At 45.5% G+C, this 16,676-nt stretch overlaps 1 protein-coding gene across 1 annotated transcript in view; it reads right to left on the reverse strand.

Moving 5' to 3' along the window:
* The window catches only part of tmem241 (transmembrane protein 241), a 120,429-nt gene that overhangs the window by 88,506 nt on the left and 15,247 nt on the right, over positions 1-16,676 (reverse strand). The window contains exons 6-8 of the mRNA XM_033020422.1: positions 12,286-12,311; positions 10,461-10,512; positions 1,454-1,502 (exon numbers count right to left, since the gene is read on the reverse strand). Coding sequence (XP_032876313.1) covers positions 1,454-1,502; positions 10,461-10,512; positions 12,286-12,311 — 127 coding nt within the window. The remainder of the gene's footprint in view (positions 1-1,453; positions 1,503-10,460; positions 10,513-12,285; positions 12,312-16,676) is intronic.

Raw genomic sequence — 16,676 nt, forward strand, 5'->3', positions numbered from 1 at the left:
CCGACCATGGAGCAGGTAGCGTGGGATTACATGGTACCCGTGGCAGGAGGGAACTCGCCCCCCCCCCACCCACACCCAAGACCTGACCTGAGAACCAATCCTGTGACAATAATACTGCAAATCATCCATTCAGATTGATCCCAAATCAAACCGTTCCCCTGCAATGGCAGGAGATGTAACACCCTGAAAAAGGGAGCACATCACCCCGATCCTGGCCTCGCTCCACTGGCTCCCTGTGCGGTTCCGACTAAATTTCAAGATCCTCCTTTATGTCTACAAAGCCCTTAACGGGCTTGCCCCCACCTACATCAAAAGTCTGCTTACCCACCACACCACCTCCAGGTCCCTCAGATCGGCCGACTTGGGGTTGCTGAACATCCCGCGGTCTAAGCATAAGATCAGGGGTGACCGCCCGCGCATTTGCGGTTGCAGCTCCTAGACTGTGGAACAGCATCCCTCTTCCCATCAGAACTGCCCCCTCCATCGACCCCTTTAAGTCGAGACTAAAAACTCATCTTTACTCTCAAGCCTTTCTTGACATCCTCTGAGGGAGGGCTACATGTATTTATGTATGTACTTAATCTATGAACCAATGTTGTATAACGTTAGTTCCTCCACCAATGTAAAGCACTTTGGTCAACGAGAGTTGTTTTTTAAATGTGCTATAGAAATAAAAGTGACTTGACTTGACATGACCTGTCTCTACAGCCCCTCCCTCCGCGGCCCCAGCAGTCCTTCCCGGTGAGACAGAGTTTCACATCCACCTCCTCGAACCTCACCTCCAGCATACAATGTTCCTGATGCAGCCCCCTGTACATCGCCGAGACCAAGTGTTGGTCGCTAATTGTTTTAACTCCCCTTCCCATTCCCACACTGACTTTTCTGTCCTGGGCCTCCTTCCTCCATTGCCATCTCTCAAACTAAACCAAATCACCTTTAGACTTCAGAGAGACACAGCGTGGAAACAGGCCCTTCGGCCCAACCAGTCTGCACCGACCATCGATCACCCCGTACACTAGCACTGTACTACACACTAGGGACAATTAACAGAAGCCAATTAACCGACAAACCTGCACGTCTTTGGGGTGTGGGAGGAAACGGGAGCACCCGGAGAAAACCCACGCGGTCGCAGGGAGAACGTCCAAACTCCGTACAGACAGCACCTGAGGTCAGGATCGAACACGGGTCTCTGGCGCTGTGCGGCAGCAACTCTACCGCTGCGCCACCATGACGCCCAAAGTGTGGGATTGTAGTACAGTAAGAATAATGACTTTATGAGAGGAGGAAATCAGCCAAAATAATATTTAGATTCAAAATTGGGTATAAAACAAAAAATGTAGCGAGATTTTTAACAAATAAATATTTAGTGAGCTGAGGACATCTGTGGACACTAGCAGGGATATCAATCTCTTCAAAACATACTGATTGAATGTTGCATATTCATTTAACTTACCCGCACATGCAACGTGTAACACTCCCCAGTAGACTCCGTCTGATTCAGACTGCAACAGAGAAAACAATTTTTAATGTATAAAGACGCACATTCCTTGCCCTGTAGCTCCCCCTCATGGGGATCTAAGTTTAGTTCAGTTAAAGCCCTGTCTCACGGTACGAGTTCATTCCAAGAGCTCTCCCGAGTTTGCCCTGATTCAAACTCGGAGATTTACGGTAATGGCCACTTGTCGGTACTCGGGGCTCTCGTGGACATTTTGTATCATGTTGAAAAATCTTCACGAGTCTTCCCGAGCTTACCTGCCGTTAACGAGTCTTCCCGAGTACTTGCCGTTAGCGTTACGAGCTGCCAAGAGACGTCCCCGAGCTCTGACGTACCCGCTACGTTCATTCTCCGTGCTTACCACGAGTTTGATTTTTTTTTAAGCTCGGGAGAGCTCTTGGAATGAACTCGTACAGTGGGACAGGGCTATTAGTTTAGTTAATTGTCACGTGTACCGAGGTTGTGTGCTAATAGTCAGTGGCTAGACTACACATGATTAATCAATAATGTTTTATTATTAATGCTTAATGTTTTATGTGTCATTCCTAACTGTATGTCATGTTGTCACTTGCGGGCGGAGCACCAAGGCAAATTCCTGGTATGTGAATACTTGGCCAATAAACTTATACATTCATGATTACAAACAAGCCGCCCACAGTGTGCAGATACATGATAAAGGGAATAACGTTTAGTGTAAGATAAAGTCCAAGAAAGTCTGATTAAAGATAGTGCAAGGGTCTTCAATGAGATAGACAGTAGATCAGGACCACTCTCTAGTTGGTGATAAATCTGAAGTTGATGCAAACTATATGATAACATCATAGAAATATTTAGAAACAAGGAACTGCGGATGCTGGATTACCAAGGAAACACACAAAGTGTTGGAGTAACTTAGAGGGGTCAAGAAGCATCTCTGGAGTTAAAGGATGAGTGATTTTGGGTTGTGACGTTAAGGTCTGAAGAAGGGTCCTGAAACGTCACCTATCCATGTTCTCCACAGATGCTGCCTGACCCACTGAGTTACTCCAGCACTCTGTGAAACGTCACCTATCCATGTTCTCCACAGATGCTGCCTGACCCGCTAAGTTACTCCAGCACTCTGAAACATCACCTATCCATGTTCTCCACAGATGCTGCCTGACCCGCTGAGTTACTCCAGCATTCTGTGAAACGTCACCTATCCATGTTCTCCACAGATGCTGCCTGACCCAGAGTTACTCCTCCATTCTGAAACGTCACCTATCCACATTCTCCAGAGGAGCTGCTTGACCTGCTGAGTTACTCCAGCACATTGTGTCTTTTTATGATATAATGGTGCTTCTGCACACACTTCAGTGGATGAGGAAACACTCTGCACATTACAATTCCCTCTTTCTTTCCTTGGAAATAAATGCCCATAGTTCCATCACACACAACTGAGCAGACAGAGACACTCAACCTGTGTACGGATCTTCATAAGATCATAAGGTGATAAGTGATAGGAGTAAAATGAGGCCATTCGGCCCATCAAGCCTATTCCACCATTCAATCATGGCTGAGCTATCTCACCCTCATAGCCCCATTTTAGTTTAGCTTAGTTTAGAGATACAGTGCGGAAACAGGCCACTTGGTAATTTATGGAGAGAAAACAAAACATGATCTATTTGTTGGTAGACAAAAGTGCTGGAGAAACTCAGCGGGTGAGGCAGCATCTATGGAGCGAAGGAATTAGGCAACGTTTCGGACCGAAACCCTCCATAGATGCAGCCTCACCCGCTGAGTTTCTCCAGCATTTTTGTCTACCTTCAATTTTATAGCATCTACAGTTCTTTCTTAAACATAAATGATTTATTTGTTACTTTGAACAAAAATTAAATCGTTTTGGTTTTTTTAAGTGCAAAAACCTCCATGCTAAATCCAAAATACATTGTTTAGGCTTCAATTTAGCATGTCAACAATAACGGCTGACAAATCTGGAATCAATCGATAATGTTAAGGCTGCAAAGAGAGGAAAAAAAAAACATGTACTGTAGTGGATCTCTCAGAGATCCATTGAATGTCGATTACATTATATGCACTTGCAGACCTGTACTCATAGTTCCAAGGGATTATATGTACCTAAAGATAGTTAGTGGCACTAAATTAGGCAGATGGTGTCTGTCACTATTGCCATAATGTGATAAGAGTTTTGCCAGATTAATTTTAAGCCAGATTGAGGCGCTGGGGGATCTCAATGACTAATGAAAGGTTAATTCCCGGGATGGCGGGACTGTCATATGCTGAGAGAATGGTGCGGCTGGGCTTGGATACTCTGGAGTTCATCACAAAAAGTGTTTCCTCGTCTCCGTTCTAAATGGCTTACCCCTCATTCTTAAACTGTGGCCCTTGGTTCTGAACTCCCCCAACATCGGGAACATGTTTCCTGCCTCTAGCGTGTCCAAATCCTTAATAATCTTATATGTTTCAATAAGATTCCCTCTCATCCTTCTAAATTACAGGGTATACAAGCCCAGTTGCTCCATTCTTTCAACATATGGCAGTCCAGTCATCCCAGGAATTAACCTTGTAAACCTACGCTGCACTCCCTCAATAGCAAGAATGCAACTTCCTCAAATTTGGAGACAAAAACTGTACACAATACTCCATGTGTGGTCTCACTAGGGCCCTGTACAACTGCAGGAGGACCTCTTTGCTCCTATACTCAACTCCTCTTGTTATAAAGACCAACATGCCATTCGCTTTCTTCACTGCCTGCTGTACCTGCATGCTTACTTTCAGTGACTGATGAACAAGGAGCCCCAGATCTCGTTGTACTTAATCATCCTACTGCGCCTGTGTCCCACTTGGTGATTTATTCGCCATATCAGTGTCGCCAAAAGATTTTGAACATCCAAAATGCAGCGGCGACAAAAATATGTTGCGACACTTGGACAAACGCCGCGCGTCAATACGTCATCACGCCGTGTATTTTCCCGTGACCTGATACGTCAGTCAATGATGCCGGCAGTCGCCGAAAATAATCGGCAAGTGGGACAGGCCCTTACCGCAACCAGAGAGCAATTAGACTATCAGTCTATCTTTAATCGGAGGTACACAAAATTGCTGGGGAAACTCAGCGGGTGCAGCAGCATCTATGGAGCGAAGGAAATAGGCGACGTTTTAATCGGACTTTACCTTACAGTAATAAAGGGAATAATATTTAGTGTATCTATAAAACAGAATTCCTCCTCATAGGCTCCAAAACCACACTCAGCAAAATCAATAACCCCACTCTCACCATCGACGGCACCACTGTCTCCCCATCTCCCCAGGCCCGCAACCTTGGCGTGATCTTTGATTCCACCCTCTCCCTTGAGCCTCACATCCGCCATGTCATTAAAACCTCCTTCTTTCACCTCCGCAACATCGCCAAAATCAGACCCTCTCTCACACCTCCCGCTGCTGAAAGACTCATCCATGCCTTCATCTCCTCCCGACTGGACTACTGCAACTCACTTCTCCTTGGCATCAGCTCCACCTACATCAACCGACTCCAACTGGTCCAGAACGCAGCCGCCCGACTCATCACCCACACCAAATCCTGGCATCACATCACTCCAGTCCTCAAACAACTTCACTGGCTTCCCATCTCCCACCGGATCACCTACAAAATCCTGGTCCTCACCTACAAAGCCCTCCACCATCTGGCCCCCACATATCTCACTGACCTTCTCTCCCCCTACCAACCCTCACGGTCCCTCAGATCCACATCAGCCGGTCTCCTCTCCATCCACAAATCCAACCTCCGCAGTTTTAGGGACAGAGCCTTCTCCAGGGCAGCTCCCAGGCTCTGGAACTCCCTCCCCCAACTGATCCGCAATTCCGTGTCCCTCACCATCTTCGAGTCCCGCCTCAAGACCCATCTCTTCACCTCTGCCTATCCTTAGCCCCACGTCCCCCTCCCTTTTCATCTGTGCTTGAATTGCCTCAAATTGTGTTTTGAATTGAATTCTGTCTTTAATTTGTGTACTAGTCATGTATCTACTATTTATTTCATTCCGCTTACATGTTTTTCCTCTACTTGCTAAATTTTTGTAAGGTGTCCTTGAGACTCTGAAAGGCGCCCATATATAAAATGTATTATTATTATTATTATTATTATTATTATTATTATTATTATTATTATTATTATTATTATTATTATTATTATTATTATTATTATTATCGAGTCCACACACAAGATTAGAAGTTGTTCAGTCGGAGCTGAACACACTTCTCGGCATCTGCATACAATAATAATAATAATAATAATATTTATTTATGGGCGCATTTTATTTATGGGCGCCTTTCAAGAGTCTCAAGGACACCTTACAAAAATTGAGCATGTAGAGGAAAAACATGTAAGGGGAATGAAATAAATAGTAGAGACATGACTAGTACACAAAGTAAAGACAGAATTCAATACAAAACACAGTATGAGGCAATTAATGCACAGATGAAAAGGGACGGGGTCTGTCTTGTTGCTTCTTGTGCTTCTTGTGCGTGGTGGTGGAAAGATTGGTGGAAACAGGGCCGCGACGTGAACGCTCTTTCCTTGACCCCATTATTATTATTGAGAGTAGGGAAGATTCAAACAAGAGGACATGACTTCAGAATTAAGGGACAGAAGTTTAGGGGTAACATGAGGGGGAACTTCTTTACTCAGAGAGTGGTAGCTGTGTGGAATGAGCTTCCAGTGGAAGTGGTGGAGGCAGGTTCGATTTTATCATTTAAAAATAAATTGGATAGGTATATGGATGGGAAAGGAATGGAGGGTTATGGTCTGAGGGCAAGTAGATGGGACTAGGTGAGAGTATGTGTTCGGCACGGACTAGAAGGGCCGAGACGGCCTGTTTCCGTGCTGTAATTGTTATATGGTTATATGGTTATAATTATGAGCCATGGTTTTGAGGCCTGATTACAAACATTTTGGCTTTAAATAGTCTGTAATTAGCACCTACGTGTAGAGGCTTGCGGCTGTCCAATGTAACAAGATACAGCTTCCCTTGTGTAATTGCCCACACACTGTACTCTAGTCACATGGAGAGAGCAGATTAAAGATACATGACATACCACTGCAAAACCACAAAGCAATTACTTCAGACTGCACGGCTATTAATATTAATATATTGCCAATTAAGCTCAACCGTTCTCACCTCAGATTACCAAATACAATTTAAGTCATCAATCAAGGGAATTGTATTGCATAGAAACAAAGAAACATAGAAAATAGGTGCAGGAGTAGGCCATTCGGCCCTTCGAGCCTGCACTGCCATTCGATATGATCATGGCTGATCATCCAACTCAGTATCCCATCCCTGCCTTCTCTCCATACCCCCTGATCCCTTTAGCCACAAGGGCCACATCTAACTCCCTCTTAAATATAGCCAATGAACTGGCCTCAACTACCTTCTGTGGCAGAGAATTCCACAGATTCACCACTCTCTGTGTGAAAAATGATTTTCTCATCTCAGTCCTAAAAGATTTCCCTCTTATCCTTAAACTGTGACCCCTTGTTCTGGACTTCCCCAACATCGGGAATAATCTTCCTGCATCTAGCCTGTCCAACCCCTTAAGAATTTTGTAAGTTTCTATAAGATCCCCCCTCAATCTTCTAAATTCTAGCGAGTACAAGCCGAGTCTATCCAGTCTTTCTTCATATGAAAGTCCTGTCATCCTAGTAATCAGTCTGGTGAACCTTCTCTGTACTCCCTCTATGGCAAGAATGTCTTTCCTCAGATTAGGAGACCAAAACTGTACGCAATACTCCAGGTGTGGTCTCACCAAGACCCTGTATTGCATCGGGATAACATTGCTAATAGGTTTCGTTCAGTTTCAAGATACAACGTGGAAACAGGCACTTCAGTTACCGAGTCCACGCCGACAAGCGATCACCCCGTACACCAGCACTATCCTACACACTAGGGACAATTTTTATCCAAGCCAAATTGACCTACAAACCTTTTAGTGGTCTACTGCATTTCGTTGTCTCTGTACTTGTACACTGCACAATGACTATAAAGTTTGAATCTGATCTTTAAGAACACCACCGTAAATTGGAGGAGCAGCACCTCATATTCCGCTTGGGCAGTCTGCACCCTAGTGGCATAAACATTGACTTCTCCAATTTCCGGTAGCCCTTATTGTCTCCTCACATCTCCCTCAACCCTCTGGCTCCTCCTCTTCCTTTCTTCTTCCCCCCCCCCCCCCCCCCCCCCCCCCCCCCCCCACCAGTCTGAAGATGGGTTGCGGCCCGAAACGTTACCTATTTCCTTCGCTCCATAGATGCTGTTTAATGATCTGGATGAGGGAATTGAATTAATGATCTGGATGAGGGAATTGAATGCAACATCTCCAAGTTTGCGGATGACACGAAGCTGGGGGGCAGTGTTAGCTGTGAGGAGGATGCTAGGAGGCTGCAAGGTGACTTGGATAGGTTGGCTGAGTGGGCAAATGCATGGCAGATGCAGTATAATGTGGATAAATGTGAGGTTATCAACTTTGGTGGCAAAAACAGGAAAGTAGACTATTATCTGAATGGTGGCCGATTAGGAAAAGGGGAGATGCAACGAGACCTGGGTGTCATGGTACACCAGTCATTGAAAGTAGGCATGCAGGTGCAGCAGGCAGTGAAGAAAGCAAATGGTATGTTAGCATTCATAGCAAAAGGATTTGAGTATAAGAGCAGGGAGGTTCTACTGCAGTTGTACAGGGTCTTGGTGAGACCACACCTGGAGCATTGCGTACAGTTTTGGTCTCCTAATCTGAGGAAAGGCATTCTTGCCATAGAGGGAGTACAGAGAAGGTTCACCAGACTGATTCCTGGGATGGCAGGACTTTCATATGAAGAAAGACTGGATAGACTCGGCTTGTACTCACTAGAATTTAGAAGATTGAGGGGAGATCTTATAGAAACGTACAAAATTCTTAAGAGGTTGGAAAGGCTAGATGCAGGAAGATTGTTCCCGATGTTGGGGAAGTCCAGAACAAGGGGTCACAGTTTAAGGATAAGAGGGAAGTATTTTAGGACCGAGATGAGAAAATCATTTTTTAGACAGAGAGTGGTGAATCTGTGGAATTCTCTGCCACAGAAGGTAGTTGAGGCCTGTTCATTGGCTATATTTAAGAGGGAGTTAGATGTGGCCCTTGTGGCTAAAGGGATCAGGGGGTATGGAGAGAAGGCAGGGATGCGATACTGAGTTGGATGATCAGCCATGATCATATTGAATGGCGGTGCAGGCTCGAAGGGCCGAATGGCCTACTCCTGCACTTATTTTCTATGTTTCTATGTTTCTATGCTGCCGCACCCGCTGAGTTTCTCCAGCACTTTTGTCAACATTTAAGAAAGAACTGCAGATGCTGGTAAAATCGGAGGTAGACACAAAATGCTGGAGAAACTCAGCGGATGAGGCAGCATCTATGGAGGGAAGGGATTGATGACGTTTCGGGTCGAGACCCTTCTTCGGTCTGAAAATGTACACAGATTGCCACCCTGAAAGTATTGCACATCAATATATCTGCATGAAGACCTATCTCCCACACTCCAATACTTCTGTACTAAATACAAACGTGCCATTTCCTTTTAAAATTGGAATTTTAGGAATAGTAGACTATTTTCTAAATGGGGAGAGAATCTAGAAATCGAAGGTGCAAAGGGAGTTGGGATCCAGTGCAGGATTCCCAAAAAGTTAAAGCCCTGTCCCACGGTACGAGTTCATTCCAAGAGCTCTCCAGAGTTTAAATAAAAATCAAACTCGTGGTAAGCACGGGGAATGCACGTAGCGGGTACGTCGGAGCTCGGGGACGTCTCTTAGCGCTAACGGCAGGTAAGCTCGGGAAGACTTGTGAAGATTTTTCAACATGTTGAAAAATGTCCACGAGAGCCCCGAGTACCGACGAGTGGCCATTACCGTAAATCTCCGAGTTCGAATCAGGGCAAACTCGGGAGAGCTCTTGGAATGAACTCGTACCGTGGGACAGGGCTATTAATTTGCAAGTCGAATCAGTAGTAAGGCAAACGCAATGGTAGCAGTTATTTTGAGAGGACTAGAATACAACACCAGGGATGTAATGCTGAGGCTCTATAAGGCGCTGGTCAGGCCGCATTTGGAATATTGACAGTTTTTGGGCCCCATGTCTGAGGAAGGATGTGCTGGCTCTGGAGAGGGTCCAGAGCAGGTTTACAAGAATGATCCCAGGAATGAGTGAGTTAACGTACGATAGAAACATAGAAAATAGGTGCAGGAGTAGGCCATTCGGCCCTTCGAGCCAGCGCTGCCATTCAATATGATCATGGCTGATCATCCAAAATCTGTGCCCCGTTCCTGCTATTTCCCCATATCCCTTGATTTTCTTAGCCCTAAGAACTAAATCTAACTCTTTGATGGCACTAGGCCTGTACTCGCTGTTTAGTTTAGAAGGATGAGGGGGCAACCTTATTAAAGCGTACCGAATTGTGAAAGCCCTGGATAGAGTGGATGTGGAGAGGATGTTTCCACTAGTGGGGGAATCTAGGACCAGAGGGCACAGCCTCAGAATTAAAGGGCATTCCTTTAGGAAGGAGATGAGGGGACATTTCTTTGGTCAGAGGGTGGTGAATCTGTAGAAATCATTGCCACAGAAGGCAGTGGAGCCCAAGTCAATGGATATTTTTATTGGAGAGATAGATAGATTCCTGATTAGTACGGGTGTCAGGGGTTATGGGGAGAAGGCAGGAGAATGGGGTTAGGAGGGAGAGATAGAACAGCCATGATTGAATGGCGGAGTAGACTTGATGGGCCGAATGGCCTAATTCTGCACCTATCACTTATGAACTTATGAAAATCAGAGCATTATCACACAGCTCAAAACGCAGCAGAAAAAGTTTAATGATACATTATCTGATGGGAACACATCTGCATATTTTAATACAAAATCAAAATATGCCGACTAGGTAAAATATGTGCCGAGAACCGACACAATCACTGACCTCAATGATGGTCAACATCAACGTAGCAGAAGCTGCGAAAATCATCAGCGTGCTAAAAGGAAAGGAACCAAAAGAATAAATTAGCAAATTTCAATTGCGGTTACATCTAATCGAAAGAACATCAATCTTAGTGATGTATGAATGTATGACTGAATAGGTTTAGCTGGCAGTGCGTTCAAGGCCACTACCACACTCTGTGTAAAAAAAGTTGCTCCAACACATCTCCTTAAAACACTGACCCTTTAATCTACCTCTGCTCTTTGATATTTCCACTTTGAGAAAACAGGTTTTATCTTCCCTATCCAAAGATGCTAGCCTACAGATAATAGACAATAGACAATAGGTGCAGGAGTCGGTCATTCCACCCTTCGAGGCAGCACTGCCATTCAATGTGATCATGGCTGATCATCCACAATCAGTACCCAGTTCTCTGCCTTCTCCCCATATCCCCTGACTCCGCTACCTTTCAGAGCCCTATCTAGCTCTCTCTTGAAAGTGTCCAGAAAACCTGCCTCCACCGCCCTCAGAGGCAGAGAATTCCACACTCACAACAGGTTGTTGATAGAAGGCAAAAATATAATGAGAGTAAAACAACTCTCTGTGTGAAAAAGTGTTTCCTCATCTCCGTTCTTAATGGCTTACCCCTTATTCTTAAACTGTGGCCCCTGGTTCTGGACTCCCCCAACATCGGGAACATGTTTCTTGCCTCTAGCGTGTCAAAACCCTTAATAATCTTATATGTTTCAATGAGATGACCTCTCATCCTTCTAAACTCCAGAGTATACAAGCCCAGCCGCTCCATTCTCTCAGCATATGACAGTCCCGCCATCCCGGGAATTAACCTTGTGAACCTACTTTGCTAACAGACAAGCAACTTAGGAAGTTTCTTGGTGTAGACTTCTGGATAATCTTTGATGGCATAATTAAATATATTTGAGCTTTGTTAGACTCTCAGTACAAGCAGCAGATTTAGTCTCCCCCACCTGGTCTGCCAGTGTTTGCGATGGAAGTCCTTACAATGATCATTTTCTGTCCTTAACCCAAAGCACAAGGTGTGCCTTCGAGCCCTGCCATTCACTGTGTTGGTCAAACCCGCCATGCTATGCCTGCACAAGTTGCAACACCTCGCACTTCTCTGTATTAAACCCCATGAACCATTCCTCAGCCCGCCAGCCCAACCGATTACGATATTGCTGCAATTTCTGACAGCCATCTTCACTATCACATTCACAATCACACTAATACTTTATTAGCCAAGTATGTTTTGCAACATATGAGGAGTTTCATTTGCCAAGTCAGTCATACAAATAAAAAGCAACGCAACACACAAAATACATTTTAACATAAACATCCACCACAGTGACTCCTCCACATTGGCGAAAATAAGTTCAAATTTCTCACCATTCCTTAGTGCTGTCTGCAAACTTAGCATCTGGTAAATTTAGTTTTAGTTTAGAGATACAGCGCGGAAACAAGCCCTTCGGCCTACCAAGTCTGCGTCGACCAACGATCCCCTGTACACTAGTTTTATCCTACACACCAGGGACAATTTACAGAGGCCAATTAACCTTTAAACCTGCACAACTTTGAGATGTGGGAGGAAACCAGAGATCCTGGAGAAAACCCACGTCTCTTAGCGGCTCATAACGCTAACGGCAGATCCCAGGGAGAACGTACAAACCCCGTACAGACAGCACCTGTAGTCAAGATCAAACGCAGGTCTCTGGTGCTCTGAGGCAGCAACTCTACCGCTGTGCCACCGTGACGCCCAAGTTCAAATCATTTGAATGGCAATATATAAACAATGGAACAGAAACATAATTACCTGCTGATTTTAGTGCAGGACAGCTTCTGTGTAAAAGAAGAGACAATTTGTAATTACAACAATGTAAATAAAACCGCACATGCAGAAATGAAAAACATAGAACTTCAGGCTCAGGAGGAAAACTAAAGGCCCTGTCCCACTTTCCCGAGTAACTCACGAACTCTCTCGAGTTTTCCCCTTGATTCGAACTCGGAGAACTACGGTAATAGCCGTTCGTAGGTACTCGGGGCTATTTTTTTAAACTCGTGGACATTTTTCAACGTTGAAAAAATGTCCTGACTTACCTGATGCCCCGAGTTCCTACGGCTGGCATTACAAGCCTCTACGAAACATCTACGGACTCCTACGAGCTCGCTACCGACATTCCGTGTGGAGAGGCGGCGGTGCGGAGAGGCGGCGGTGCGGAGAGGCGGCGGAGCGGAGAGGCGGCAGTCCGAAAAGACGGCGCCGACTTTTTCATCGGGAGCCTGGGAGCTCCAAACCGGCGCGGCCTTGTCGGCTTCGGCAGCCGCGGGCTCCAACCAGGAAGCGGCCGTTCCAGGTGGCCCAGCCGCCGAGAGGACTCTCCCGACGCCGGGGCAAGACCACCCGGTGAGAACGGCCAGGGACATCGGGCCTCCATAGAGGCAATTGCGGTGGCCTCAATAGGCCTGACTTTGGGGTGAACATGGGGTAGGGACTGGACATTGTGCCTTCCTCCACAGTGCTATCCACTGTGGGGGGATGATTTTTTTGTCCAATTGTAATCCTGTAAGTCTGTGTCCAAGATGGCTGCCGTGAAGAGAGAGTGGACGCTGGCGCGCTTTGGCTGCCGCTGCTCCCTCTTCACACTGTGTTTTTGATTTTCTGTTTTTGGATTGAATTCTGTTTTTAATTTGTGTCTCTGTGATGTCTTTTTTACCTGTTCTATTCCGATTATATGTTTTTACTCCGATTACTATGTAAGGTGTCCTTGAGATGTCTGAAAGGCGCCCATTAAATAAAATTTATTATTATTATTATTATTCCCCGACATTCCCCTAGTTCGAATCAAGGGGAAAACTCGGGAGAGTTCGTGAGTAATTCGGGAAAGTGGGATAGGGCCTTAACACTATGCCAATGGTGATGCTGATGCTACAGTACTATCTCATCTAATGTGTCTAAAGAAGGGTCTCAACCCGAAACTTGTAGAAACATATAAAATGCATCTTATAGACACATATAAAATTCTTAAGGGATTGGACAGTATAGATGCAGGAAACATGTTCTCCATGTTGGGGGAGTCCAGAACCAGGGGCCACAGTTTAAGAATAAGGGGTCAGCCATTTAGGACTGAGATGAGGAACAAAATTCACCCAGAGAGTTGTGAATCTGTGGAATTCTCTGCCACAGAAGGCAGTGGAAGCTGATTCACTGGATGTTTTCACGAGAGAGTTAGATTCAGCTCTTCGGGCTAACGCAATCAAGAGATATGGGGAAAAAGGAGGAACAGGGTACTGATTTTGGATGATCAGCGATGATCATATTGAATGGTGGTGCTAGCTCGAAGGGCCAAATGGCCTACTGATGCACCTATTTTCTATGTCTCTATGAAACGTCACCTAATCCTTCTCTACAGAGATGCTGCCTCCAGAGTTACTGCAGCATTTTGTAGCTATCTAATCTAAACCCATTCCCTCACTGTTTCCAACTACTGCTTTATGTTTGATTTCAGGTTCTGACCGCGATCTATCTAATTGGAGTCATTTAATTGGACTTTACCTTGCACTAAACGTTATTCCCTTTATCCAATATCTGTACAATGTGGACGGCTTGATTGTAATCATGTAGTGTTTTTGCTGACTGGATAGCACGCAACAAAAATCTTTTCTCTGTATCTCAGTATACGTGATGTTGTCATCCCACTTCTGACACCATGTAAAGATTTCAAACTGACACAGGTTGAAACACAAACATCTTTACTGTTCAGGTCATTAACTACTAAGCAGCTCATCACACGTTCACACTGCCAGACAGTGGGAAGGATCTTACACTATGAATGTTATAATTAGGCGGGGTTATAATTACTAAGCATTCTAATTGGCTAACATGCTATAGTCAATCTACATAAACTAATTAAGAATATCGTTGTTTCATTTCAGGGCACGGCGGCACGGTGCACCTTCTCCCCGTGACCTGCGTGGTGATTCCCCAGGAGCTCAGATTTCCTCCCACACTCCAAAGACATGCAGGTCTGTAGGCTATTTGGCTTGGTAAAAATTGATGCTGATGCTACAGTACTATCTCATCTAATGCGTCTGAAGAAGGGTCTCCACCCGAATCGTCACCTATTCCTTCGCTCCATAGATGCTGCCTCACCAGCTGGGTTTCTCCAGCATTTCGATTTTTCCAGCATCGGCAGTTCCTTCTTAAAGATAGTCCGAGGGTCACAGAATGTGGTAGATAGTAGTTCAGGACTGCCCTGTGATTGCGGTAGGATGGTTCAGCTGATAACAGCTGGGAAGAAACTGTAGGAGTGTTAGGTTACGTGGATCGCTGGTCGGCACGGACTCAGTGGGCCGAAGGGCTTAATTCTGCACTGTGTCTCTAAACTAAGCTGCAAGACGTATAACAATAAAACACTCTTGACTCTTGAAGTATGTGTGTGTGTGTGTGTGTGTGTGTGTGTGTGTGTGTGTGTGTGTGTGTGTGTGTGTGTGTGTGTGTGTGTGTGTGTGTGTGTGTGTGTACGTGTGTACGTGTGTACGTGTGTACGTGTGTATACGTGTGTGTGCGTGTACGTGTGTATGCTTGTGTGTGTGTGTGCGTGTATGTATGTGTGTGTACGTGTGCGTGTACGTGTGTATGCTTGTGTGTACGTGCATGTACGTGTGTGTGCGTGTACTTGTGCGTGTACGTATGTGTGCGCGTGTATGTGTGTGCGCGCGTGTACGTGTGTGTGCGCGTGTACGTGTACGCGTGTGTGCGTGTTCGCGCGTGTGTGTGTGTGCGTGTGTGTGTGTGTGTGTGTGTGTATATGCGTGCGCGTGTGCACATTCTGCCGGTGACTGCGTGGGTGCCCCTGTTCTCCTCTCACATCGCAAAGACGTGCGGGTCTGTAGGTTAATTGTCCTCTGCAAGTCGCCCCTGGTGTGCAGGGAAGGGATGAGAAAGTGAGATAACATAGAACTAGTGTGAATGATGGTCGGCATGCACCATCACAGTGTGAATGATGATCGGCGTTTACTCGATGGGCTGAAGGGATGTTTCCATGCTGTATCTCTCTCTAAACCCTCTAATATGGGTGACCCCTTCTTTTAAACCACTCACCCCAAGTTTTAGATTCTCCTACCAGAGGAAAGATCCTGGTTCAAATCTAACCTAGGCACGAGTCCTCATGATCAGGGCAATTCATATTCATCGGTACGAGAGGATTAAGTTCCAGGTACCACATCTTACATTTAAATGTCACAATGAAGCAACTCCATACAAGGGACATTTATTTGCTCATTGCAACACATCTTTACATATAGGGAAGGTAACATCTTTGTAGGCAGTTTCTTGGATCAGAGGCTGAATTAATTCACGTTCATCAGTGATAGGAGCAGAATTAGGCCATTCTGCCCATCAAGTCTACTACACCATTCAATCATGGCTGATCTATCTCTCCCCCCTTACCCCATTCTCCTGCCTTCACCCCATAACCCCTGACACCACGCCAATCAAGAATCTATCTATTTCTGCGTTAAAAATATCCATTGACTTGGCTTCAACAGCTTTTTGTGGCAATAAATCCAGCTAAAGAAATTCTTCCTCACCTTCTTAAAGTAACATCCCATTAATTCTGAGGCTATTACGTCTGGTCCCAGACTCTCCCACTAGTGGAAATATCCTCTTTACACCCACTCTATCCAAGCCTTTCACTATTCGGTGAAGTTTCAATAAGGTCCCTCCTCATCCTTCTAAACTCCAGCGAGTACAGGGCCAGTGCCGTTAAATGCTCATCATATGTTAACCCACTCATTCCTGGGATCATTCTCCTCTGGACCCTCTCCAGAGCCAGCACATCCTTAGCACAGTCTGAAGAAGGGTCTCGTCCCGAAATGTCATCCATTCCTTCTCTCCAGAGATGCTGCCTGTCCCGCTGAGTGACTCCAGCTTTTTGTGTCATCCTTCCTCGGATGTGGGTCCCACAATTCTCCACAATACTCCAAATGCGGCCTGACCAGCGCCTTATAGAGCCTCAGCTCTATTGTGATTGTGTGGTTTCCGAGATGGCTGATAATGATGTGTAGGAAGGAACTGCAGATGCTGGTTTAAATCGAAGATAGACACAAAATGCTGGAGTAGCTCAGACCCTTCATCATTTTATGGCCGATAATGCTAGATTCTAGATCGGTGGATACGAGCTACCTGATAAGGCAAGTATGCTT

This window comes from Amblyraja radiata, chromosome 4, assembly GCF_010909765.2.
Source record: "Amblyraja radiata isolate CabotCenter1 chromosome 4, sAmbRad1.1.pri, whole genome shotgun sequence".
Lineage (NCBI taxonomy): Eukaryota > Metazoa > Chordata > Chondrichthyes > Rajiformes > Rajidae > Amblyraja > Amblyraja radiata.